General features: G+C 35.7%; 1 protein-coding gene across 1 annotated transcript; it reads right to left on the bottom strand.

Annotated features, from left to right (window-relative positions):
- Positions 1 to 8,392: 8,392 nt before the first annotated feature.
- Positions 8,393 to 25,808, bottom strand: sall3a (spalt-like transcription factor 3a). The gene is made up of 4 exons (XM_026284678.1): positions 24,702 to 25,808; positions 13,156 to 16,278; positions 11,310 to 11,644; positions 8,393 to 9,242 (listed from the first exon to the last, which is right to left on the bottom strand). Exons 1-4 carry the CDS (start codon positions 24,817 to 24,819, stop codon positions 8,811 to 8,813), a joined length of 4,008 nt encoding a protein of 1,335 aa, XP_026140463.1. The 5' UTR covers positions 24,820 to 25,808; the 3' UTR covers positions 8,393 to 8,810.
- Between the last annotated feature and the right edge of the window lie 733 nt (positions 25,809 to 26,541).

Here is a 26,541-nt window from a genome sequence, read left to right as displayed (position 1 = left end):
CAAGACACAAAAGGTCATTGCAAAAGAGGCTGGCTGTTCACAGAAATCTGTGTCCAAGCACATTAATAGAGAGGCGAAGGGAAGGAAAATATGTAAAAGAAAAAAAGTGTACAGCAATGGGGATAACCACACCCTAGAGAGGATTGTGAAACAAAACCCATTCAAAAATGTGGGGAAGATAAAAAAAAATAGTGGACTGCAGCTGGAGTCAGTGCTTCAAGAACCACTACACAAAGACATATGGAAGACATGGGTTTCAGCTGTCGGATTTCTTGTGTCAAGCCACTCTGGAACAACAAACAGCATCAGAAGCGATTCGCTTCGAAAAGGAGTGGACTGCTGCTGAGTAGTCCAAAGTTATGTCCTCTGATGAAAGTAAATTTTGCATTTCCTGAATGTCACGTCACTTTCAAAAGCAGCCCCTACCAAGTATTGAGTACATGTACAGTAAATGAACATAGTTTCCAGAAGGCCAACAATTCACACTTTTATTTTATTTTATTTTTTTATTGCTCTTATGAAGTATTCTAATTTGTTGCAATAGTGAATTGGTGAGTTTTTGTTAAATGTTAACCAAAATCATCACAATTACAAGAATTAAAGACTTAAACAACTTGACTCTGTGTGTATTAAATTTATTTAATACATGAGTTTCACAATTTGAGTTGAATTACTGAAATAAATGAACTTTTCCATAACATTGAAATTTATTGAGATGCACCTGTATTTGCGGTTGTACTGGTGAATCCAGATCACAGCAAATTCACCCAATCACCTTACAAGGGATATGTACAGTGTGATGTTTTGCAATTCACTAGCAGATGGATGTTATGGGAGCATTTTTAATTTCTGAATGAAAACGTCTCAGGTAACACATGTAACCATGGTTTCCTGAGAATAGGGAGACGATGTGTCCTCTAGGGAGCGCTATGGGAACGCTGTAAACATGGCCAGTGTCTGAAGCATGAATTAAATAACGACGATGAACTTGACATTGCCAGGTGGAAGCCTATGGCGTAAGCAAATGAGCAACTGCTGATATAAAAGGGCACCTGTAGAACAAATCATCCTCACTTTTTGTCTGAGGAGACACAAGCGTGATACCAAAGCATGGCACAGAGATGCAGCATCTCATTCCCTATTCTCAGGGAACCATGGTTACATGCGTAACCTGAGACATTCCCTTTAGAAAGGGAACTCCACACTGCGTCCTCTAGAGGGCACTATGAGAATGGTATACCAACATCACCATGCTGAGGGATAAGTGCTCAGGTAACTGTTTCCTCAAGTCAGGACTTGAGGAAGAGCATCCCTGCTAGTGAAACAGCTAAGCTTTATGGCAGGCTCAAGCTCCAATCATCATAGACTAACTCAACCGCCAGAGTCTGGAGCTCTTAAAGTGTAGCTCTCAGCATAACAACTCCCTAAACCGAGAGGAGACCTAGCTACACTCAATGACAGAGGCAGGTAGTGAGGCTCAAATTAAAAGAGCTTGCTACTCACATCACTGCCTGAGCTGGAAGTGGAGGCTTCAGCAAGATGACTCCCTGCTCAACCTGGGTAGGGGAGCTCTTAAGATTGGAGGTCTCAGCATAACGACTCTCTAGAACGAGAGGATACCTGACTACACTCAGGAGCACCCTGCTCACCATAACCCTTCATGCTGAGAGGAGTGATGTAGAGGTCTTCACGGGTCCAAAAATTCGTGCCCGAACCCGACAGAGACCCGTAATGTACTACACCGAACCGACCCGGACCCGTCTAATATTTCAAAAGCTGGACCCGGACCCGGACCCGTGTAGATCCGAGAAATGTCTACCCGGACCCGTATATTATTTGAAATCTAGACCCGAACCCGCCGGGAAGACACAGACCCGACTGGACCCGACGTTCACATATTCCACCTTAAATTGCTATTACAAGTAAATAAACCTGTTGCGAAGAATACAGCTTTTTGTCTTACCTAATTTAAAGAGCCGTAGTCTCTCTTCCTTGTACCCGACTGCTTGTGATGCATTACAATCCTCCGACAAGAAAGTTATCCATGTTTTTCATCTCGTTAAGTCCAAGCTGAATCCACTCATTATTTCAGCTTCAGAAGTCCACTTGATGTCGGTGACGGATGACAAATGCTACTGTGCACATGTACATTCTGACTCCAGTTAATTCGCTTAATAACTTAGACTGTTTGCCCTTTTGAACTATAATAACGATCGCTCGTGCAATGCCATGGCCGCTGACGTTATTTATTTACTATCATCTGATCTCTGTCTGTGCTCTCTGCTCTGCATCGAGTTTGAATCTGAACCACTAAAACTTTAAGATTAAACGGTTCATTTATAATATTATAAAAATGGGAGAAAATGTAAAACGCGGTTTGGCAGTCCAAGTGTCCCTCACTGGTTGCCATAGAAACATGAAATGCGCTTGAGACTGCACATGCTTGCTAGCTGTATCAACCTAAAATGCTTCAACGCAATTTGAGCGTAATAGAAAACATTCATGTGACAGTTCACCTCAGATTGTGTTGCTGATTTGAAATATATTAAATATGAGTGTGTCAAGTCTGCAAGCATTAATACCGTGCGTGCACTTGTATATTAACTCTGAGTGTGCGAGCAAGAGAGAGAGAGAGAGATCACTTTTTTTGTCTCACTCTTTTCCTAATTTTACAAGTTGCAAGTTACAAAAAACACAAGCAGTCTTTGATCACGGCCGGATGTTCTTCGAGTCAGATGACTCCGATCGGCGATTGCACGGGTATTACACACAATGTTAAACAGACCCGGGACCCGAGGTAATAGATTCGGACCCGACCCGGACCCGGCTGATGATTTAAAATATAGACCCGAACCCGTACGGGTCCCGGGTCGGGTCCGGGGTCGACGGGCCTCGGGTGCACTGTGAAGACCTCTAGAGTGATGCTTCAAAGTGTGTTGGTAGAGACACACTGGTTGAGTGGAGCCCAAGGTACCGGGGTCTAACCAACTCAGTGAAAGGGAATGAAGCTGCTATGCATAACCTTTACCGTACAGGATTTCAGACAATTTCAGTGCGCAGAGTCTTGCATGTTTACTGATCATTTATGTGGATTTTAGAAAGTATAGCAACCCTCAAAGGGAGGGGAGCTACCAAGCTCAAGAACAGCTGATCAGGGGGGGTCACAGAGAGCATCACAACCTGAAATAACTGTAAACAAAAATACTAGGGAGCAGAGTGCTCAGCATAGCAGACACCATGCTAACCTAAGACACATGCCCAGGCTGAGAGGATAAGAAGGCTCAGATGAGGCTCAATAAGAGCCTAACAACTCAAACCTGCTACACCAAGTCAGGAACCCACATTATACACAGTTCCTATTATGAACATAAATAAATAAAACTTATCTCTCCTCCAAGAGCCGTACACAGTCTGTTTAAATACTTAATTCCCTCAGGAATCATGCAAGATCAGAAACCGCCGCGGATTCATCATATTAAGCTTGTTCAAGTCGCCCAAGAGGTGAACGTGCTCGTACAAATGCTGGCAAAAAAACTTGAGTAAAGACCTCTGCTCTAGAGTTCCGCGAATGCCACATGAGCGCATCCTTCTCTCTCGTGAGTTAAATGTATACGAGCTTCGTGCACAAAGGCTTGAAGACAAAAAAAGAGGATGATGTAATCTACAGGTGCCCTTTTATATCTGCAGTCGCTCATTTGCTTACATCATAGGCTTCCGCCTGCCAATGTTAAGTTTATTGTCATTGTTTAATTCATGCTTCAGACACCGGCCACGCAGACAGCACCCTCAGAGCGCCCTCTAGAGGATGAACCGTGAAGTTCCCTTTCGAAAGGGAACTTTCTTTAATGTTCCTAATGCACCTACTATTACTTGTACAGTTCTTGTTTTACATTTCCACATCCTACTGATCTCAATTTCCAGGTCCTTATATATCCTTGTATTTCCTATAGCATGATGTTAGTATCATCTGGAACAGCTATTTCATATGGTGCCCCTAAGGAGACTTGGTCAGGTTACTTAGTTTTATATAGTAATAATATGTAGTGGCCACGAGATATTAATTTGTGGGAACGTTATGTTAACCCGTGGAAACGTCATATTATGTCGTGGCCATGAGATCATTTTGTCGAGGTAACGACATCCTTATGTCGTGGCCTTGAGATGTTATGTTGAGGAAACGACATCCATTTCTCGTGGCCACAACTTCTTATGTTAAGGGAATGACATGTTTTTCTAGTGGCTACGAATTTTATGTTTAAACAAAACTGCATGACCATAGTAACCCGGGATTATCAGAGATTGATTCATTAATATTTTATTTTGAATTAAGAAATTATTATATTATTTATATAGAATATATAGAAATAGAAATTATTACATAAACCATAGGCCTTGGCTACCAGGCTGTATTATATGCAATCGTTAGAATTCAAATGAAGTTTATCATAAATAAATCTTACATAAAGTGCATAATATACAATTAAAAAAAAATTTTAATCCGTTAACTGATAGTAATATACATTTTCCCCATAATATTTGTATATTATCATTATTATTATTATCCTGTTATTTTTGGTTATGTTTTTTAATTCGTTTATATTTATTTTTTACCTTCATATCGATCTCTTTACTTAACATTATGAATACTTTTTTAAATAATAGCCTACGATTAATATGCTGACTGGAATTTTTGCTGGAATGCACTTTAAATTTCACATATATTTCATTTTCTTATTATAAATAATATATTGTTTAATTGAGAAATTAATCATTCATGTAGTTTCATTTGCACACAACACGCTTATTTATCATTAATTTGACAATTATGCCAATAATGTTTTGACTTTTTGATTGTATTTATGCCCATATGTGATGATAAATGACCGTGTTGTGTTTTCTTTTACAAATGAAACTACGTGAATGATTAATTCCTCAACAAAACACTATAGTATTTATAATTATGAATGAGCTAGTGAACATGTTCCCACAAGTTAATATGACGTTCCCACAAATTAATATCTTGTGGCCACAACATATTTTCATGTTCCCGTGAGTAATTATGTTGTGGCCATGACAAAACTAAGTGAACCAACCAAGTCACCTTACAGGCACCGTAATATCAATCAGCAGACATGTTTTCTCTTTTTTTTAATGCAACACTATGTCAGGGCATTTAGCTAAGATGGTTCTGTCAGTAACTATTGGAACATCCCACATAAAGATGTTATCATTGACATTGATGTCTTTTTCTGGTTCATGTTCTTAGTATGTGTAACTTTTAACTGCATAGATGCAGTGGCTGGTCTTTCCAAGTCTCGAAAGAATTGTCCGTGCATGGTTTACCCTTGAGGAGTTTTTTCTCAATGTTGTTTTTTAATTGCATTTTTATATTCTTCACAGTGATTTGTTTCAAGTACTTTCCTTTTATCTTCTGAGTTTCTTTCTGAAGAGAGTATTTAGCCTTACCAGCATCGTGGTCTCTCACTAGTCGCATAAACATTTCTTTGCCCAGCGTAATGTAGTTGCTTAGGCCAGATTCCAGTTCGACTAATCCACGACCACCATCTTGTCTCATGATATACAGTCTTTCAACATCTTTTTATATTGCATTCCAGACATTCCTGTGCTTATCACTTACAATTATAAAAAATAAAAAAAAATAAAAAAAAATAACCAGTCTTCATTGTTCAGGGTTGATCAAAAATATAAAGACTTTTGTTTTATCCTGGGAGTGGAGTCATTTTATGAAATTCAATAATATAATTTAATAAGCTAAAGTTTAAAAATAGCTTGTATTATTATTATTTGCAAAATATTTGTAAATATATGTATCGAATATCTGTGTGCCTAAAACTTATGAACAGTTTCCTGTTAGGCCCATTTACTCTGTTTGCATTGCCTCCTACATAATGGCAAACAGCACTCTTGAGATCGCTGACAATATTTACAGCCATTACAGCTGCTGCACAGCTACTTACAGGATTACATTACTGTGGGACAGAACATTCCTAACCATATTTATGTATAGTATTTATTATTCAATTATTTAGTGTGGTATGCAACACTCTTATACTCTCTATAAAATGCTAAAATAAAATTAAGTAATTAAAAAAAAATATTGTTTAGACTCTCTTTAAAATTGACTGTTCTGTAAAATCATTATTAATTGTAATTCTGTATGGGTTTGTTTTTCCATGGGCTCTTAAAATATATTTGAAATTCAATAGGAGATGTATGATCAACAGTCAGTTGTGAGAAATAAAAGCAGATAATTAAAATCATCATACACATACAATAAGAGGACTACAGAGACAGTATATCCAGCACTGATGCTAAATCTGCATCCAGCAATTCAAATAATTTAAGTTTAAAAGGCTTCCTTTAAACAAAGCTTCTTTTAAACTTCAGCATATTAAATTATATGATTGAATTTCATAAAATTACTCCACTCCCAGGATGAAACAAAAGTCTTTATATTTTTATCAACCCTGAAAAATGAAGATTGAAATTTTTTTTTTATTTGATAATTGTACGTGATAAGCATAGGAATGCCTGGAATGCAATGATTATACAAAAAAAAAAAAAAATGCAAAAAGAGGGCAAGAATATGCACAGTGGCTTGCAGACATAAATAATAATTTGTAAGGGTTTACTGGTTAAGGCTAGGGTTCTCAACTCCTGCAGAGTTTAGCTCTAATCCTAACCAAACACACCTGAACAAGCTAATCAAGGTCTATGGGGATAAAAAGAAGGTTTAGTCAGTAGCCACTATGTTAATTGTTTAAACAAATTTGGTATTATTCTTGCACTGTAATCAGGCCTGCATAATCATTTTTGAGCATTAAATACCTTTGAGAGTGCATGATTGGATCAAGCAGTTATAGTGTCTGAAGCTTGGTCATGAATGTCATCTGTTTAATTCAGTTAAAGAGGAATTTCTTTAATTTGATTCACTCTGGTGTTTAGATGCAGTTTTTATCTTCTGAATAGCGTTCAGTTTATATATATATATATATATATATATATATATATATATATATATATATATATATATATATAAAAACATAATAAGCAAACTTATGAGCACAATTCTATATACTTGTTTGTTTATTTATTTAAATTAACTGTGAGATTTAAACTAGATAGATAAAGAGAATACTGTTTTATTATTTTGCTACATTGGTCTTTTATGAGCTTGAGTTAAAGTTTAGATTAGGATTAGTATTTAATACTTACGATTAGTCTTATTAAAAAACACAATCCTTTTAAAGTCATACAGTATTCGTTTTCATGTGCATTAAGGTACATTAAACTATTTTCTTAACTTTTTTTCTTTTTCTTTTTCTTTTTTTACACAGAAATACAGAAACACCTAAAATAGTTATCTAGGTATTAAATGAGTAGCCTCATTTGTTTGAAGATCCTGCTATCTGGTATCTAATGCAATGAAATACAAAAATGTGTGGGTGTCCAAAGGTATCCAATAATTTTTGGGGCCACTGTATATGTGAAAGTGTTCTTATTTAGGATACAAACATATTTTAATTAATATATTTAAACTTATTTGATTTGTTTCCTAAAAAAAAATTTGATGAGAAAGCAATGGCCATAAGTACAAACAGAGATAGTATTAAACAGACAGAATCTCTTCTTATTTTATTTGAGCTTAAATGGACAGAATGTCTTGAAATTAAAGAGCAGAAAATTATCTCCACAAAGGCTCATTTACAAACCCCACAAGTTAAATGGATAAATACATAAATGATAATAATAATAATAATAATAATAATAATAATAATAATAATAATAATAAAATTAATTTAGATAACTCAAGCTCACAGTAATAAAATCTCACAAACAAGACCATTCCTCATTCCTTCCCCAAATATGACAAATCAACATAATCATTATTATAATTATTGACATTAACAATATTATATAATATTTGTATAATTATATAATTTAATATATAATTGTATACTTATTTGTGTGCGAGCATTACAAAATATCCACACCAGTTCTGTTTGTACTCAGTAGATTTGCTGTTAACACAAACTGTTCTTATAGAACCGTATTTTTTTCTTTTTTCTTTTACAAAGAATAAAAAAGAGGCTTGTGATTGTAGCAGCTTTAAATATCAGAGCTGTCCCATTATGTAGCATATTACAGCTTTTCTAAAGAAAAAACAACAACAACTCCTTAGTATGATTGCATTGGTATAATGAAGATTTTTTTTCTGTGTTTATTTCAATGTATTTTAAAAATTAAAATCTTTAAAAGATGAAATCAAATAGATTCATAAAAACTCAGACCAATTAAATATATATTAATACCTGCTTTTAATTTATATCATAAATATAAAGAAGATAACATAGGACCATGGCTGGAGAATTTATGTTAAAATTAAAATAGTTACAACTTTTGGTCAGGCATCTAGAAAATGAAAAAGCTAAGATTTACAGTTTAATGTACCACAAGCAACTATTATATCCATCCACAAAGAAATAAATCTTTTTTTTCCCCCCATGTCAGCTGAAACATGTATAGTTCAGTGGGTAATACCACTGAAGAAAGAAACATAATGATATAAACCAGTAAGCATCATGCAAACCTGTCAAGACAAATGTTGTTACTGAATGTATGGACTGAAGTAGGACTGAAGAACACTAAATACCAGAGTTCCAAATCTAAACAGCATATCTGACTTAATTTATACAATATAACGATTTAATTCAACCTGGATTAAGGATTACTCTTTGTATTTTTTAATAATTCATTAATTAAAAGTATCCTTTTCTAACTGTACATCATCATTTAATTGTTATTTCATTGTCTTCTTCCCTGAATCTGGAGAAGAGGTGTCCAGTTCTCATTTCCAGGTTAGTCTTCTCAAATTCAGTCAGTGGAGGGCTTCTCCCAGTGCGAGACCTCTCCATCCCACCTGACATTCCTCCTACGGCAGGAATGCCACCACCACTTAGACTAATGGGAATGGATGGAACGCCTCCATTCTGAATGACAGAGATTTCATTGTTTTTCATTGCTAGTCCATTGGTAATGGTTACAGCATACTGATTCCAAAAGCCTGGGTCTATGTTGATTGCTCGTGCTGCAAGATCCTTCTGAAAGATTTCATTGAATTTAATAGTATCTCCCCCTAGTAGAGCCATCGGATTGTCCACTGACAGTCGTCTTCCCCGCCGGGCTGGGGCATTGTTCCACATGTGGGTTCCCATGTGGACCTGAAATGAGAATGCTAGTTCAGTTTATGCATCACAAACAAATAAATAAACAATCTTTATTTCTATGCATTTCTTATATACTTTTGTATTATTAGTTTGCTTTATAAATGTATATCAAATACATATAACTGAATTTAATCTCATTTGAAGTTAGTAACTAGTAAACTTAGTAATGATACTTAGTATGATATTGTTAGTAAATGTTACAATGACATGCAAGTTTCATGTCAAGTCACCTTTATTTCTATAATGCTTAATACAATAAAGATTGTGTCGAAGCAGCTTCACAAAGATAAACAGGAAATAGCAGAATCATTTATGGAAACTCATGCTATTTGGAGTTTCAGGTTCTCGGTCGTTCTGTTTCTCCTGTTATGCAGCTCTAAAAGAAAATAGTGTAATTATTTAGCTCAAGTCTGTTCATATCAATCACAGTGTGAAGTTATAAGCGATCAGCTATGAGCAAGTTACGCAAAAGGCAGCAATATCATTCAGTTATTTCAATGTTCTCAATGCATCTTAATGTATTTCAATGCGCCACTGACGATAACAATCCTTCTTGATAAAACTGCATTTTGGTCCCAGCTTGTCCAGTCATGATGTTCATACAGTTGCAAAATAAAGGGATTTGTGCTGAGGGCTTGTGTAGTTGTCAAGGTCTTTACTGAGCATCTGTCCCCAGCCCCAGAGCTTGTCTCATTGTGCTCTTTACTGATAGTGAAGGCCTGTGTTGTTGACGTTTCTGGGTGCAGGTCCACTATCTGTCAATATGTTAAAGCATTGCTAAAAGTGTTTTAGCACAGACATCCTCCTGTGAGCATGGAAATACTGCTGCTGTACATATTAAATATATGAAATAACCGCTGTGTATATTAACAAACGTGAAAATTACCCTGTAGCAGATCTATACAGGTGGAGTTGGAGAAGATGGAGAGTTTATGAGTTAGAACCACTCGGCCTGTTCCATCTAGAGTTGATAGAACTCTACCTGATAGAACGTCATATTGGTGTATATCTAGTGTGATATTCTATCTGTTGCAAACAACCAGTGGTGGACAAAATACTCAAATCAGGTACTTGAGCAAAATTACAAATACGCTAATAAAATATTACTCCAATAAAAGTACTCTTTTTCAATTTTACTCAAGTAAACGTACAAAAGTATTTGATGTTTAATGTACTTAAAGCTGCAGTCCATAATGTTTTTTGTTAAAAATTATCCAAAATAAATTTTTGACCAAGTCACCAGCTTCTTACCCTGGCCTGATTTGGTAAGCTTGAAATAATGTGTTCTAATTTGAGTGATACAGGTAGTTTTGTACAGTAAATATGAGCTTTGCTGCTGTTCAGCTTAGGGTCCTAATGTTTTGTCAAAAGCCCCTGATAATCTTGAAGATAGACCATTCACTAAACAAATAAAATGTTTCATACATTTTTATTTGTTCTTCAAATACTAGAAATCCAGCTGTCCAGGATGATAAGCATTAGATTACAGCTTACCATAAGTGTTCATTTAACTAAACAAGCTAAAAAAATGTTTTGGGGGTTATTGAAATAAAATAAATAATTGTTTATAAATGACAAGATTCAGCTTTATGTCTATTAAACCCTTGAATCACATTATAACATTCAAATCTGCATTCTCACTGCTGTTGACCAGAGAGAACAGTAATTGTATATAAAACATCTTTATACAGTCTTTTGCATAGCTATTTTTGTGTTACAAACGTTAAAATAATAACAGATGTACTGAATAAAAGTTTATAGTTCAGCAATCAAATTGAATAAATCTCCTTTTGGAAAGTGATGACACTTCAAATTAAGATTGGATTAATTACAACGTAACACCAGCAGGTGGAGAGGAGAACGGTGAAAAAAAACTTTGATTCATTAATTTTGTAATGAAACAAATGAAGTCTTTATGCATGAGTCATTGAATCATTTGTTCAACTTTTTATTATTATTATTATTTTTTTAACAGTTGACTACCGACAAATAAATGTATATATGTAATACCATAAAAATAAACTAATATGCACACATAGGTTAAATGTTATTAAGCCATACCTTTAGATTTCCCTTTGTGGTGAAGGCTCTGCCACAGATGGTACAACCAAATGGTTTTTCTCCTGTATGAGTGCGCTCATGGATCTGAAGAGCACTGGCTGATGAAAAATTCTTTCCACAAGAGGTGCAGTTATGTTGTTTGGGGGTCCGCCGAGGTGGAGGTGGTGCCAGCTTTGGTGTGAGGTTGGGGATTATTGTTGTCTGAGGGGTTGTGGGCGGTACCTGGGGGACAGCTGGTAAGTGGCGCCCCTCACACTTGGCCGGTGGTTTACTGTGTCCATTCTGAAGTTTGACTGTGCTTGGTTCTGAGCTTATAATACAGGGAGTGTTTAAACCTTAATGAATGAATGAATAAATAACAGGAAAATGTTTATTTTATTTACTTGTATTATATAGTGTAGAACAGCGGTTCCCAATCCCAGTCCTCGTGCCAGTGCGAGTTCAGCATGAAGACTAGGATTGGGAAACACTGCTGTAGAATATACTGTAGAATATGAAGAATAGTTAAATAATGTGTGCGCAATATACACTACCAGTCAAATGTTTTTTTTTTTTTAAAGCGTTATCATCTGCTCAACAAACCTGCATTTATTTGATCCAAAATACAGCAAAAGCAGTAATATTGTGAAATATGTTAAATATTTAAAATTAAATAATTTTATTTTAATATATTTTAAAATTCACATTGTTAAATGCATTTTATTCCTGTGATCAAAGATAATTTTCAGCATCATTACTCCAGTCTTACTACATGATCATTTGTACATTCATTTGTATTCACTACACTACGGTATAATTCATTATGGTATAATTCATTAGTGCCAACCTACTTTATTTATTGATTACATCTGACCACAAGACCAGTCACAAGGATCAACGCTTTGAAATTGAGATTGACACCATCTCAAAACTGAATAAATAAGATTTCCATTGATGTATGGTTTCTTAGGATTGGACAATATTTGGCCGAGATAAACTATTTCAAAATCTGGAATCTGAGGGTGAAAAAAATAATATATATATATATATATATATATATATATATATATATATGTATATATATATATATATATATATATATATATATATATATATATATATATATAAAATCTCCTTTAAAGTTCTTAGCAATGCATATTACTAATCAAAAACTAATTTTTGATGTATTTACATTAGGTACAAAATATATGTATGGAACATGAACTTTACTTAATGTTCTAAAGCTTTTTGGCATATAAAAATGGAGTATTTTGGGCTATAGCTACAAATATACCCCAGCAATATAAGACTGGTTTTGTGTTCCAGGGTCACATACATACATACATACATTTATTTATTTCATTCTTTGATGAATAGAAAGATCTAAAGATCAGCATTTATCTGAAATAAAAAGCTTTTGTAAAAACATTATACTGTACATTATATTACACACTATACCATTTAAAAGCATATTCAAAAGCAAGCAATTATAGAATTTATAGAAACATTTATTTAGCAACAATGCTTTAGATTTATATTAAAAAAGTGATGATAAAGATATTTAAAATCTTAAAAAAATAAATGCTCTTCTTCTGAACTTTCTATTCATCAAATAAACCTGAAAATATTTTTTATTTTAAATAGTACAAATATTTTACTTTGGATCAAATAAATGCAGGCCTGATGTACAGAAGAGACTAAATAAATAAATCTACTAAAATTACTGTTCAAAAACTTTTGACTGATATTGTGTATATATAGTGTATATATAGCACACAGACACACACACACACACACACACACACACACACACACACACACACACATACACACACAACACATACACACCTGTCTACAAATATACTACCTTTATCTTTTCCCAGGAACAGCAGACTGAAGTGATTCTCATCTTTGACAAATGACCTAGTGTGCTGTGTGGCAGTAAGATCTAATGCACCTGTGTTTTCTGATCCAGGAGAAAGGGCGTCTAATTGTTCCGACTTCACTGCTGCATTCACTGAAGAGAGATGCAAAGTATCCTCCTTGCTGTTATTTGACTGAGTAGGGGACTTGGAGCGATGACTCTCACATTGACTAAAAGTAGGAGACAGAGCCTGCGTAGAGCCAGATGATTCAGACTGTGCTGGACTCCCAACACTGTGGTTCTCCAAGTCTCCTACAGTGGAAGATGACTCACTTTTAAACATGTTTTCATTTTCCCCATCAATTCCACTCGCAACTTCTGGAAGCTTCAGGCTGAAGGCATTGGTTGTTTTAACTCTTGTGTCAGAAAGCCTCATTTCATTCTCCAAAGCAACAATGCTAGATATAAGAGAAGTTGGAGGTGAAGTGCTTGGAGACATATCTGTGTCTGAATGTTTTTTGGGTGGGTCCACATTGCCTTCTTTAATATCTGTTTCATCTTCTATTGCTTGGTCAATCTCATCAGTTAGCTCGTCATCATAGTTGCTTGTGGTAGCTAAGCTCTTTTCGTCAAATGACAGATTTGTGTCCATGTCTTGAACACTGTCAGGCTGGAGTGTGTTAGAAATCTGTCCACCCATATGCATGCGGATGTGTTGCTGCAGAACTATAGCATTAGTAAACTTTTTCTGGCATATGGGACAAGAGTGTTGTACTCGGAGAGGGGGCTTTGATCTATGAACCCCAAAGTGTGTTTTCAAATTACCCTTGGTTGTGAAAGCACGGCCACATATTTTGCATTTAAAGGGTCTCTCTCCTGTATGAATGCGATAATGCATCTTTAGAGCACTCTGACAACTAAGCACACGATGACAGATGACACACTGGTTGGGATCTGTCATCTTTTTATCAATATTTTCCACCAACTGCTGTAGCTTTGAGGTCTCTGATGTCTGCATAGAGTCAAGGAGGCCACCAAAAGGAAATTTGGGCTTAAACTGACTGGAAACCATTTGAAGGGATGGAGGAGAGACAGCAGAGGGAGTATTTGCTGAATCTATTGTTTGTGTTCTGGTGCTAGTTGTAGTTGTAACTGTGGTTCTAGAAATAACTTGGTGTATGGAAGTAGTCAATATGGTGGTTTCTCCAGGCCTGGTGGTGGAGGTGGGTGGAAGATGAAAGGCTTCTGATTTTAGAACTGCAGATGTGTCACTTGCCACACTAGTCTGTGGTGAACTGGAAATTGGTGCAATACTAGCCTCAGCAATGAGGTGATTAGGAGACATAGATGTACACTCACTTGATGGCGGCGATGGCATTTGAGGTGACCTCCTTAAAGGTTTAATACTAATTGAATCCCCATAGCTTCCTATAATACTGGGTATTTTTGGAGGGAGTTGTGGTGCTGTTAATGTTGAGATTGTAGACAAAGCAGGTTTGCTGTCCAGCCATGTGGTAACATGTTTTTCTGGGGGCAATGACATCCCATAAGGTATACCTGAGCTAGTTGGAACATTATCCAGATACTCAGGAACTGGATAGGGGTTCATTTGAATCTGAGGATACTTTTCTTTGTGTCTCTGAAAATGAACTTTCAAGTTACCCTTTGTGGAGAAGCGATTACCACAAATGTTGCATTTGAAAGGCCTTTCACCAGTATGGGAGCGAAGATGAATCTGCAGGGCACTGTCACTTCCAAACACCTTGGCACAAAATCTGCACTTGTGTTTGAAGAAGGGATCTTCTGAGCTGGGTTTGGTGTCAAACACAGAGACATTTGGGGGCTTTCCTTTGCGGTGCTTCATTATGGCAGACAGAGGATCCAGAGCATTTGTGGTGGCTGCAATACTGGCTAGAGGATTAGGGAAGATAACACTGCTGGATGAGCTATGAGGTATGAAAGGAAGGCTGGAGGGGGATGTTAGCAATCTTCCATGACTCAGTGTTAGAGGACTAGGTGTGTTTTTTGGAAGTGAAATACCACAACTTATTTCACCCCCAGTTCCTGTTATACTAATGGTGCAGCTACTGCTGCCAGTCGAAACTGAGCATGGTGGCAATTGAGAAGGAACCAGATTACTGGCTGATGGATATAATGAATTAATTGTGATATTGTTTTTCATCCCAGAACTGGCCAGCTGGCTAACTGTCTGAGGAACATTAACACAGGCTTCCTCCAGAGCTGAAGATAATGAGGCTGAGACCTGTCCATTGAAATCGGAGGGCCCTGTGATTGGAAGCTGATGCACAGGGGGTGTAATGAAGCCATGTAGATGAAGCTGCCCAGGCATTGTGGGCATGTTGGAAGATGAGGTTACTTCTAAGGTTGCATTCATGCTGTGGTCTGCTTGATGGTTGACAGCTGTCTGTGTGGAGGTCTGTTTGTTTATTTGCACCACCTGGCTCTGAATCTGCTCAATCAATTGAAGCTGGTGGAGCTGTTGTTGCTGCAAGGCCATGAGTTGGTCAAGGATCATAGGAATGGCCATAGTTGACACTTCACCAGCTAGTGCTCCCCCGGCACCCTGAGAGAACTGAGCTACAGCCACATGGGTTCCATGCAGTGTTTCAAGTGTGACATTAGTGCTGGGTATAGTATATCCTACCTCAGAAGACTGCTTAAGATCTTCAAGTTGAGGTAGGCTTATGTCTGGCTCTGACAGTGTTACTTGATTTTCAGAATTTAGGGGTTTTTCAGGAGACAGTTCCACCTCCATGGGCTCATATTCATTCTCCAGGACAGCACCCAGGTCCAGCATCATCTCTGCTCCTTCAACACCTGTAGTGGACATGCGGCCTTTCTCTACTACCCCTTCACTGTCTGCTGGGTCACTGCTGCAGCTCGGCATAGGTGATGGTTCAGTTGGGTAGTCCCGTGTTTGGTCTGAAGTCACTTCATTGTCACTGATAATTAACACCAGTTGATTCTTGGTACAGGTCTTCAGATGTTCACAGAAATCAGACCACTTAAATAACTCAGCACAACACTTTTCACACACATGGGTCTCTTCACTCCCACTGCGGCTCTCATTTCCACTGTCTGAATCATCCAGTCCTTCACCTGAGACTGAGAAGAACAGGAAAATTAAGGGGATGAATATATTATTATTATTATTATTAGTTTTATTTGCACAATCAAATCTTTATACCCTTTCTCGTGATTGTGTTCTTCTTAAACACCAATTTTGATAATTTCACTTTACTCTGTATAGCCTGATAACCTCTGAATTAGTGCAATTTTTTTTGGAGGGGGGGGGGGATTCAATGCAAATTGTTGATTTCCATTGTTTTTATAAAAGCCAAGGGCATTTTATCTGTACAAATCAGGTCTCATTCAAATTTACCACTAACATGAAACTTCAGATTTAATTAGTACTGTCAGATGTGTGATCTATGCTTTTGCAAAATCTTTTCACACACAGTGTGTTTATATAATAAATGTCTGTTAAAATTATTGCATGTTCTGTACAGTTGATGTGTCATACCAGCCCTTATTCACATCTAATCATATCTAAACTGTTTAAATTATAAAATTTGTTTGGAGATTTTAATCTGTACAAATCCATTCAGTGCCAGATATTTTGTGCACTTGTATGCAACACATGCTTCATGGCAATTATCTGGTAATGTGCTTGACTAGAAGCTTGGGATGGGTGTGAATTTTTGTTAATTATGTAACACAATGGATAACTTGTTAGACAGTATTAAAAGAGTGAAGAAGAGTATTTGATTCTTCTTTTTAGTAGTGACTGGAAATAAATTATTATTTTTAGTAGCATTTTAATCTATCTATAGATAATCATATATAGATAGCCATGACACATTCCTATACAATTTCAAAGAGAAACCAAAATTACAGTATTTTCCGGACTATAAGTCACACTTTTTTTCATAGTTTGGCTGGTCCTGGACTTATAGTCAGGTGCGACTTATTTATCAAAATTGATTTGACATGAACCAAGAGAAATGAACCAAGAGAAAACATTACCGTCTACAGCCGCAAGAGGGCGCTCTATAATACTTAGTGCTCCTGTAGTCTACACTCAACAGCATAGAGACGGTAATGTTTTCTCTTGGTTCTTGGTTCTAAATGAATGCGACTTATAGTCCAGTGCGACTTATATATGTTTTTTTCCTCATCATGATGTATTTTTGGACTGCTGCGACTTATACTCAGGTGCGACTTATAGTCCGAAAAATATGGTATATATTTTTTCCCTATAATTATTTAGTCATAATTAAGCTCCTTTTCATTTGAGTTTATTTGAATTATGCTTCCCTTTATTATGAGAAATACAGACTATATATATATATATATATATATATATATATATATATATATATATATATATATATATATATATATATATATAATAATGTAATGATAAAAATTAAACTTTCATATATTTTAGATTCATTGCACACCAACTGAAATATTTCAGGTCTTTTATTGTTTTAATACTGATGATTTTGGCATACAGCTCATGAAAACCCAAAATTCCTATCTCAAAAAGTTTGCATATTTCATCCGACCAATAAAAGAAAAGTGTTTTTAATACAAAAAAGTCAACCTTCAAATAATTCTGTTCAGTTATGCACTCAATACTTGGTTGGGAATCCTTTTGCAGAAATGACTGCTTCAATGCGGCGTGGCATGGAGGTGATCATCCTGTGGCACTGCTGAGGTGTTATGGAGGCCCAGGATGCTTCGATAGCGGCCTTAAGCTCATCCGGAATGTTGGGTCTTGCGTCTCTCAACTTTCAAGATTCTCTATGGGTTTCAGGTCAGGAGAGTTGGCAGGCCAATTGAGCACAGTAATACCATGGTCAGTAAACCATTTACCAGTGGTTTTGCCACTGTGAGCAGGTGCCAGGTCGTGCTGAAAAAAATGAAATCTTCATCTCCATAAAGCTTTTCAGCAGATGGAAGCATGAAGTGCTCCAAAATCTCCTGATAGCTAGCTGCATTGACACTGCCTTTGATAAAACCAGCAGCTGACATGGCACCCCAGACCATCACTGACTGTGGGTATTTGACACTGGACTTCAGGCATTTTGGCATTTCCTTCTCCCCAGTCTTCCTCCAGACTCTGGCACCTTGATTTCCAAATGAAATGCAAAATTTGCTTTCATCCGAATAAAGTACTTTGGACCACTGAGCAAGAGTCCAGTGCTGCTTCTCTGTAGCCCATTTCCTGCACACGCCTGTGCACAGTGGCTCTGGATGTTTCTACTCCAGACTCAGTCCACTGCTGGTCCTTGTCCACAATCTTCCTCAGGGTCCAGTCACCTCTTCTCGTTGTGCAGCGTTTTTTGCCACACTTTTTCCTTCCCACAGACTTCCCACTGAGGTGCCTTGATACAGCACTCTGGGAACAGCCTATTCATTCAGAAATTTCTTTCTGTGTCTTACTCTCTCGCTTGAGGGTGTCAATGATGGCCTTCTGGACAGCAGTGAGGTCGGCAGTCTTACCCATGATTGCGGTTTTGAGTAATTAACCAGGCTGGGAGTTTTTAAAAGCCTCAGGAATCTTTTGCAGGTGTTTAGAGTTAATTAGTTGATTCAGATGATTAGGTTAATAGCTCATTTAGAGAACCTTTTCATGATATGCTAATTTTTTGAGATAGGAATTTTGGGTTTTCATGAGCTGTATGCCTAAATCATCAGTATTAAAACAATAAAAGACCTGAAATATTTCAGTTGGTGTGCAATGAATCTAAAATATATGAAAGTTAAATTTTTATCATTACATTATGGAAAATAATGAACTTTTATCACAATATGCTAATTTTTTGAGAAGGACCTGTATATACATAGTAATTTTTGTAGACTTTTATCCAAAGCGACTTGCAGAGTAGAAGAACCCAGACCAGCGAGAGAGCAACATTATACAAGTCTAAGTAAGTCCAGTACAGTGCACATAGCAAGGTGTTATATATATATATATATATATATATATATATATATATATATATATGAAGAGTTCAGATGCAAAAACCTCTAAATGCCATCTGAAATTTGCATCTAAAATTAGGAATTTTTTTCAGGCTCCTATATTTATGTTCAGTTATTTCACTTTAATAGCCTGGAAAAGGACCTGCACATTGCCATTGAAGTAAAATGACTCAACCTAAGCATAGGAGCTTGATAAAAATCCTAATTTTAGATGAAAATTTCAGATGGCATTTAGAGGTTTTTGCATCTGAACTCTTCATATATATATAAGGGTAAAAGAGATGGAAGAACATTTCAGGTGACTACCTCTTGAAGCTCATCAAGAGAATGCCAAGAGTGTGCAAAACAGTAATCAAAGCAAAAGGAGGCTACTTTGAAGAACCTAGAACATGACATATTTTCAGTTGTTTCACACTTTTTTGTTATGTATTTAATTCCATATTTCTTTGCGTCATTTGTTTGGGTGAATAGCACGCACGCAATGTCTTTGAGGAGGCAATCTGCATGCCATTGTGAGCATTTTTCAAGGAAAAAAGCTCCACTCTCATCCGTCTCTTTTCCGGAAAAAAAAAAGCAGCCATCTGCTTCCCGTGGTTCAGAATCCGCCGCTGCTGAAGCACGGAGGAGAATGAGCTTGTGAGAATACAGGTGGATCTGTTTAAATGTTTTAAAGAGGGATTTTCCCTTTCACGCTCGTAATGGCGGCGGATGAGAGAGAGCCTCAAGAGGATGAAATTATATCTTTAACACTATCTGATGGGTGATGGGTGATGTAAAACCTCTCTGTATATACTCATGTGTATTAAATTGCTGGTGGTTATGTGTCTATTAATAAACTCTGTGAGTTTCCTTTGCAGTGCTCAATTACAGTGTTTACTAAACACTCGTTAGCACAAGCCATCTGGCTTCATTTTTATTAGGTGGCTGAGATCACAGGCTTCTGGGGGAGCCTCCTTGATCATCAGGACTGGCACAGCACTGCAGGGAATTTTATAGATGTCCGGCCAGGTCACCCTGAGGGGTCTTCTGGCTGCTTAATGGTGCTGTCGCATCTAGCGGGAAGTGTAGGTGGCAGTTACAGAAGTATTCTTCTATATGCTGCCTCAGGTGATGCTCCCCTCGCCCAAGGTTTGTAAAATTGAGCTTTGGGTGAGCCCTATGAGCTCACTATTCTGAGCTCGGAGTTCTCCTCTCCTATGAGACCAAGTTCTCTGTTCTTTCCACAGAGCGCTCCAGTATTATTTCCAAAAGAAGAATTGAGAGTTGATGACTCTCAAACATACTGTTTTGAGATGCACCATTCCATCTATGAGCTGCTCTATCAGAGTGCCACGAGAGCCCCTCCTTAGGACAGAATTTGAAAATCCATGCTATAATAAGTGTGTACCTGAAGTCTTTGCACACTTTCTGAAATCCACAATGTGGTACGTTCGCACGCTAGTATTTTGCATTCTTTCTAAAATGGCCTTTGGCCGTAAGGGGAACTGTCACAGACAGCCGTCTAAATGTCCCAGGGGCAACTCCCATGGAAATGGTAGAGTTGGTACTTAGTGCTCGCCATGATTCTGGCCTGCACTCCCCTCAGCATGGCTGTGTGGGTACAGTATACTTTTCCCCATAGCGGCCCCTAGAGGACGCAGTTCGAAGTTCACTTGAAAGGGAACGTCTCAGATTACGAATGTAACCATGGTTCCCTGAGTAGAGAACAAGACACTGGGTCCTCTAGCTCCCTGCCATGCTTCCGACGCAAGCTTCAGACGAAAAATTGAATGACATGTTCTCCCGGTGCCTGTTTATGGTCGCATCGGTAGTGACGTCACAGGCTGTATTTTTTTTAATAAATTAAAAAAAATAAAGAAGCCAAAGTGCCTAATATTTTTCAACATACACTAGTACAGACATATAAACTACAGTATACAATTCATTAGTGCAAACGTACCGAATTTACTGAATACTTTAAATACTTTAAGTAGTCACTAAATGCTCTAATATGCTCTAATATTTCTCTAATGTTAAGCTTTTTGCATAAAAACATCATGCCATGTCAGTGCCTAGTGATGAAAAGACAATGCCAAAAGAAATCATGAAAGGCTGAAAGGCGTTTCTAAGCTTTGCACTTAAGTCACAAAATCCCTCCGTAAAAATGTTTTTATAATAAAACGTCAGAATATTATTCATTATCACTTAATAAACCTGACTACAAGAAAAAAAAAATTGACTTATTGAGAGAGAGAGAGAGAGAGAGAGAGAGAGAGAGAGAGAGAGAGAGAGAGAGAATATATATATATATATATACATACAGCATATATATATATATATATATATATATATATATATATATATATATATATATATACACTGTATATTTATATATATATATATATATATATATATATATATATATATATATATATACACATACACATACATATTCACATTATCATTGACATTATCATTTTATTTGCTGTAGTTTAGAAAATGGTAATAAAGTAGGCACTGGATACCAATCAACCAAAAATTAATCAACTGTTGAATTACAAAATTATCAAAATTAGATAATGCCAATTTAAGTCAACCAATTACCAAATTTGTTCAGTATGTGGTTTAAAAAAAGATCACATTAGAAATGAAAGGAAATTAAAGAAATTAAAACACTTAAGCAAACTTGGTCAGGTCAACGTTTCTGAATAATTTGACATCCCAATTTTCTTTTAATCAATTTTAGCGGTAGTCCACTGTATAAATAATTTTTAGCTATAATATTTCACAGTTTACTTTATTTTGCTACCCTCACTTACATAAATGAACTATAGTGTCCTGCACCCACTATAATAATAATAATAATAATAATAATAATAATAATAATAATAATAATAATAATAATTATTATTATTATTATTATAATAATTATTATTATTATTATTATTATTATATCTGGTATCTCTCTATATAGTGTCTGACCAAGAGAGAATCAACATGAGCATTAAAATACTTGCGCAAAGAGGAACAGAGGAAATGTCTGAAGAAACACTGCGCTCATTAAGAAAAGGACAAAGTTACTTAAATATTCTTACTCAGTTACCTGGGAAATATAAAAGACACAGTAAGTATTCAAAAATACACAGTGAATTTAAATGTATTAGCAGAAAAAAAAAAATCTTTATGATTTTTGGTGTTTGACATTGCAAACTGTGTTAGGTGTACATTATGACAAATTTGAAAGGAACTCCTTGGTTGTTTGGAGATGAAATACAACATACAGACTATTATAATGAATACTTCATGTGACATATGTGAGCCACTTTCCTCAGGTCAACAGAACATCTGCAGAAGCTGCATTTAATGTTTGACATCTATTGGCCACCCATGATCGTGCCATAAAGACAAAGGTTAATGGAGTATCAAAGAAGCCCTCCCCAGGGACAATTGTGTCAGGTCAGGACTGACTTGGTGGTGGGACAATGATTGTTTCTTGTTGACACACCATTGAGTTTCCATACAATATATATATATATATATATATATATATATATATATATATATATATATATATATATATATATATGTATGTATATCCCCCCAAAAGCCAGGCAACCAAAAGAGAATCAAAATGAGCATTTAAATACTTGTGCAGAGAGGAGCAGGGGAAATGTCTGAAAAAACACTGCACTCAGTAAAAAAAAGAACAGAGTTGCTCAAACATTCTTACTGGAAAACATCCCACTAAGTGAATGTGAAGTATGACAGTGGTGTACTTGACATTTAGACCTTAATCAGACCAAATGGTAAAAATCTCATAGAATGACCGATCATGTCATTAGATTACTGTAATGGCAAGACAATCAATACTTCTGTTACTAATCATATGAAGTAGAATCTAGATTATACGTCAACACTGTACTGCCAAAGACTGAAATACAAGTCAACATTATATGCTCAGTACTGTAAGAGTTCAAATATGTTAGTTTAATTCTTCAATAAATTGTCAATGTGCATTTCTCGTTAATTCTCTCTTGACTGTTATTATTATATGTATATGTACACAAGAATGGCAAATATGTACTTAAATATGTATTGATAGATTTATGAGTTTATCTAGATTACATTAATTTTTACACTATTTTTTATTTATTTTTAAAAGAAACTTTATATATATATATATATATATATATATATATATATATATATATATATATAGATATATATATATATATATATATATATATATATATAGATATATATATATATATATATATATAGATATAGATGCTGTGTCTGTTTGACATATTGCTTGTTTACTGCCTCACTCTTAGTCATGAGGTTGTTGAATCATGAGGTGCTTTAATTTTGACATTGATTTAAAAAAAAAAAAAAAAACTTAATTATACATAATACAATTTAATATAATATAATAATAAACAAATAATTTAGCAATAAATATGATAAAGTAGCCGATGTTTATAAACTAGAGAGAAAAAAAATGCTAAAATACTTTTCTGAGAGACTGAGCCTGAATAACATATATGAGGAAGGTTTATACGATTATTATTATTATTATTATTATTATTATTATTATTATTATTATCGACAAATTTTTATGTAGCTTTTTTTTTTTTTTTTTTTTTTTTTTGGTAGAAAATAGAATTATGTAGAAGTCCGGATTGTTAATCCATGAGTGCAATGTCAGAGAGTTGTGCTATCGCAATACACGTGAAACTAACACCTTTCTTACCTTTCCTTTTTTATCTCTCCTCTTTTCTTTTGGCAATGATTTAGTAAAGACTTGAGTAAAAATATCTAGTTAAAACTAAGAAGAAGAAAAAAAGTTACGTCAAAAAAGTTAGCCTACTTATTTTAAGCAGAAAACCAGCCCATTTTTTATTTAAAGTCTTTTTAAAGACATTCGGTTAAAGATTCGAAGTGTCTCCTAGTTACAAAACCTGCTTTTAAGATTATTTCTGCATAGTCACACGCATACACGCAAGTTTTGTTGGTCAATCTCTCAGTTTGACAATAATCGCTGCATTGCGAATTATTTGTATGCTTTTAATTAGCTTTGTAAATTTGTCGTTGTTATTATTTATTTGTTGTATTAGCTAATATAAGAAGTTTCACATGAATTCCAAAGTCCATCGTTTGCTGTTTAATTTGAGTCACATTGACAAGTCTACTTTCAATCATGTATGTCCATCGTAGAATACACTAATGTAAATTTAACTGAAGTATTTTAACGTCATATTTACCTTCAGCTTTGACTTATGTTAAAATATAACTTAAGAAAAAATTCGATATTAAATTTCGATCTAAAGTCGCACCTGTCATAGGCTATCTACGAAATGCGAAAATAAATGAATAAATTATATATAATTTTAGTAAACTGCAAAATAAGCTTGCAAATGTGACTGCATTAACTATAATTATTTTATAACGCTACTTTAGAATTACAAAGAATCAGTCATTTAATTATATTATATAATATATTATTTTATTTAATTTAATAACGCACCATACAGTAGGGATAGCAACGCACTCACCGTGCTCAGAGTTCAGCTCCAAAAGTGAAGGGTCCTTGTCCGATCTCAGCTGCTGTGGTTTTGCTTGCTTCCGACGGGACATTCTTGTGCTGGCAAGATCTACCTCATTCATGAACATAAGCAGAGATCCGCTGAAAAAATCTCAAAAAGTCAATCTGCAAAATAACGGAGATGATTTGCTATTATGTAAATGTATCATTATGACAGTGAATGATACTTTGGATTGGCATAGCTCCCCTGGGCACACTCATATGGAAATGAGTGACGAACTCCGCTATTTACTAGGCAACTTCATCTTCAAATATCACCATCCACCCAAAATTACCTCTAACGCCCAGAGAAAAAGGAGGAGGGTCAAATGTTTTCTGTGCTCTGTAGGGCTTTTCCTCCGTTGTTCATTTTAGCTTGATTTTACGCTTGGCGTCAAATGATATTCCCGACAGTGAGAGAACAGTGAGTAATAGGCTACGGTTTGCTCCTGTTCAGAACTTTTCTGCTGGTTTGCAGGTTCCGCTTTTCCAGTCGGTACGATGAACGCATAACATAATTGCCTCCTTCTTTCTCTCAATAAAGATGAAAAAAAAAAAAAAAAAAAAACGCCGACTTTTGGCAATGAGTGCGCAAAGGTTTACACGGGCAAGACCCCACTATTTTTAATGCTTATAGCAACACAAATTCAAGCGTAGACTATTTAAAAAAAAAAAAATGTTTAAGTATTTGATTCATTAGAAGTTAAATCAGTTTAACGCATAATCCGTCGTATAGCTATCATTCGTTTCAAGAGTCTGTAGTGGTTTAGTCTTCTATAAGCCCGTTTAAAGCCTCTCGCTCCAGGCCTACAAATCAGCTCGCATTGCCTGAAGAACGTCCGCGATTTAATATAATAAATAAATAAATACATATGATTTTTACTGCGGTTGTATCTATCTGTCGGACATTCAGCTGGGCGAAGCGGTAGTGCCAGAAGTTTGTTTGCTGTCGGTGATGGCGCTGGAGAGGTGTGTTGTCCGTGTGTGAGAGACTGTGTGTTGTGTGTGGGATTTGCTGAAGGCTTGAATTGAGCCCATTGCTGAGAGCGACCGCTAGGATGTAGGACACACCAATTCACCACAGCCTTTCATCTGCTCACGAATGCATGAAACTGACCTGATAAAACCGCTCAGTCTATCTTAATATTAATACAGACTTACATAGGTCTATATATCTTAAGAATATGAGGATATATATATATATATATACACACACACACACACACACACACACATCTAGGCTAAAGAGGCATTAGAAAAGTGACATAGTTGTTAGCATCAAAGCGATTAAAACACTCGCACAGAGACAAACACGCAAATAAAAATGTTTATATAGTGTTGAGCTATAGCTTATTATTAATTATTACATTTCGTTTTCTTGTCTGATTTTCCCTCATCTGTGTATGCCTAATTATTGTAATGTAGATTTGTCGTACTGTTTAATCCTAATATTAATTTAATTTAATACCGAATATAATTTAATATAGCCTAGGTAATGCAGAATTTGTACAGTGTATTTGACTTGTTTTATGACGTAGTCTATCGACCCTATTTTTTTTTTTATTTACAAACATTCCTTTACAACAGGTTCTATCATAAGCGATTTTTTCGTCTTCTCTACTCCATCACCCTTAGGCCTATGTCCAAAAAGACATCAAATCTTCTATTAATGTATGCAGAAGACAAAATCAACCATTGATAATTGCAAGAGTATAGCTCGGGTCCTGCAATCGATCGGTGTGTCCTGCTATGGAGAGATAAGAACACTCACTCTTTACAGCAATATCATTTATTTTGACCTATCTGCTCGC

The sequence above is a fragment of the Carassius auratus genome, chromosome 16, assembly GCF_003368295.1.
Source record: "Carassius auratus strain Wakin chromosome 16, ASM336829v1, whole genome shotgun sequence".
Lineage (NCBI taxonomy): Eukaryota > Metazoa > Chordata > Actinopteri > Cypriniformes > Cyprinidae > Carassius > Carassius auratus.
Note: the sequence above shows the minus strand (reverse complement) of the source record. Positions and strands in the feature narration are given on the sequence as shown.

Coding starts and splice junctions, on each gene's coding strand:
- sall3a (XM_026284678.1), bottom strand. CDS start 24,819: ATGTTCATGAATGAGGTAGATCTTGCCAGCACAAGAATGTCCCGTCGG. Junction 11,645..13,155: donor GTTCCTGGGAAAAGATAAAG/GTAGTATATTTG, acceptor TCATTCATTAAG/GTTTAAACACTCCCTGTATT. Junction 9,243..11,309: donor CCACAAAGGGAAATCTAAAG/GTATGGCTTAAT, acceptor TTCTCATTTCAG/GTCCACATGGGAACCCACAT.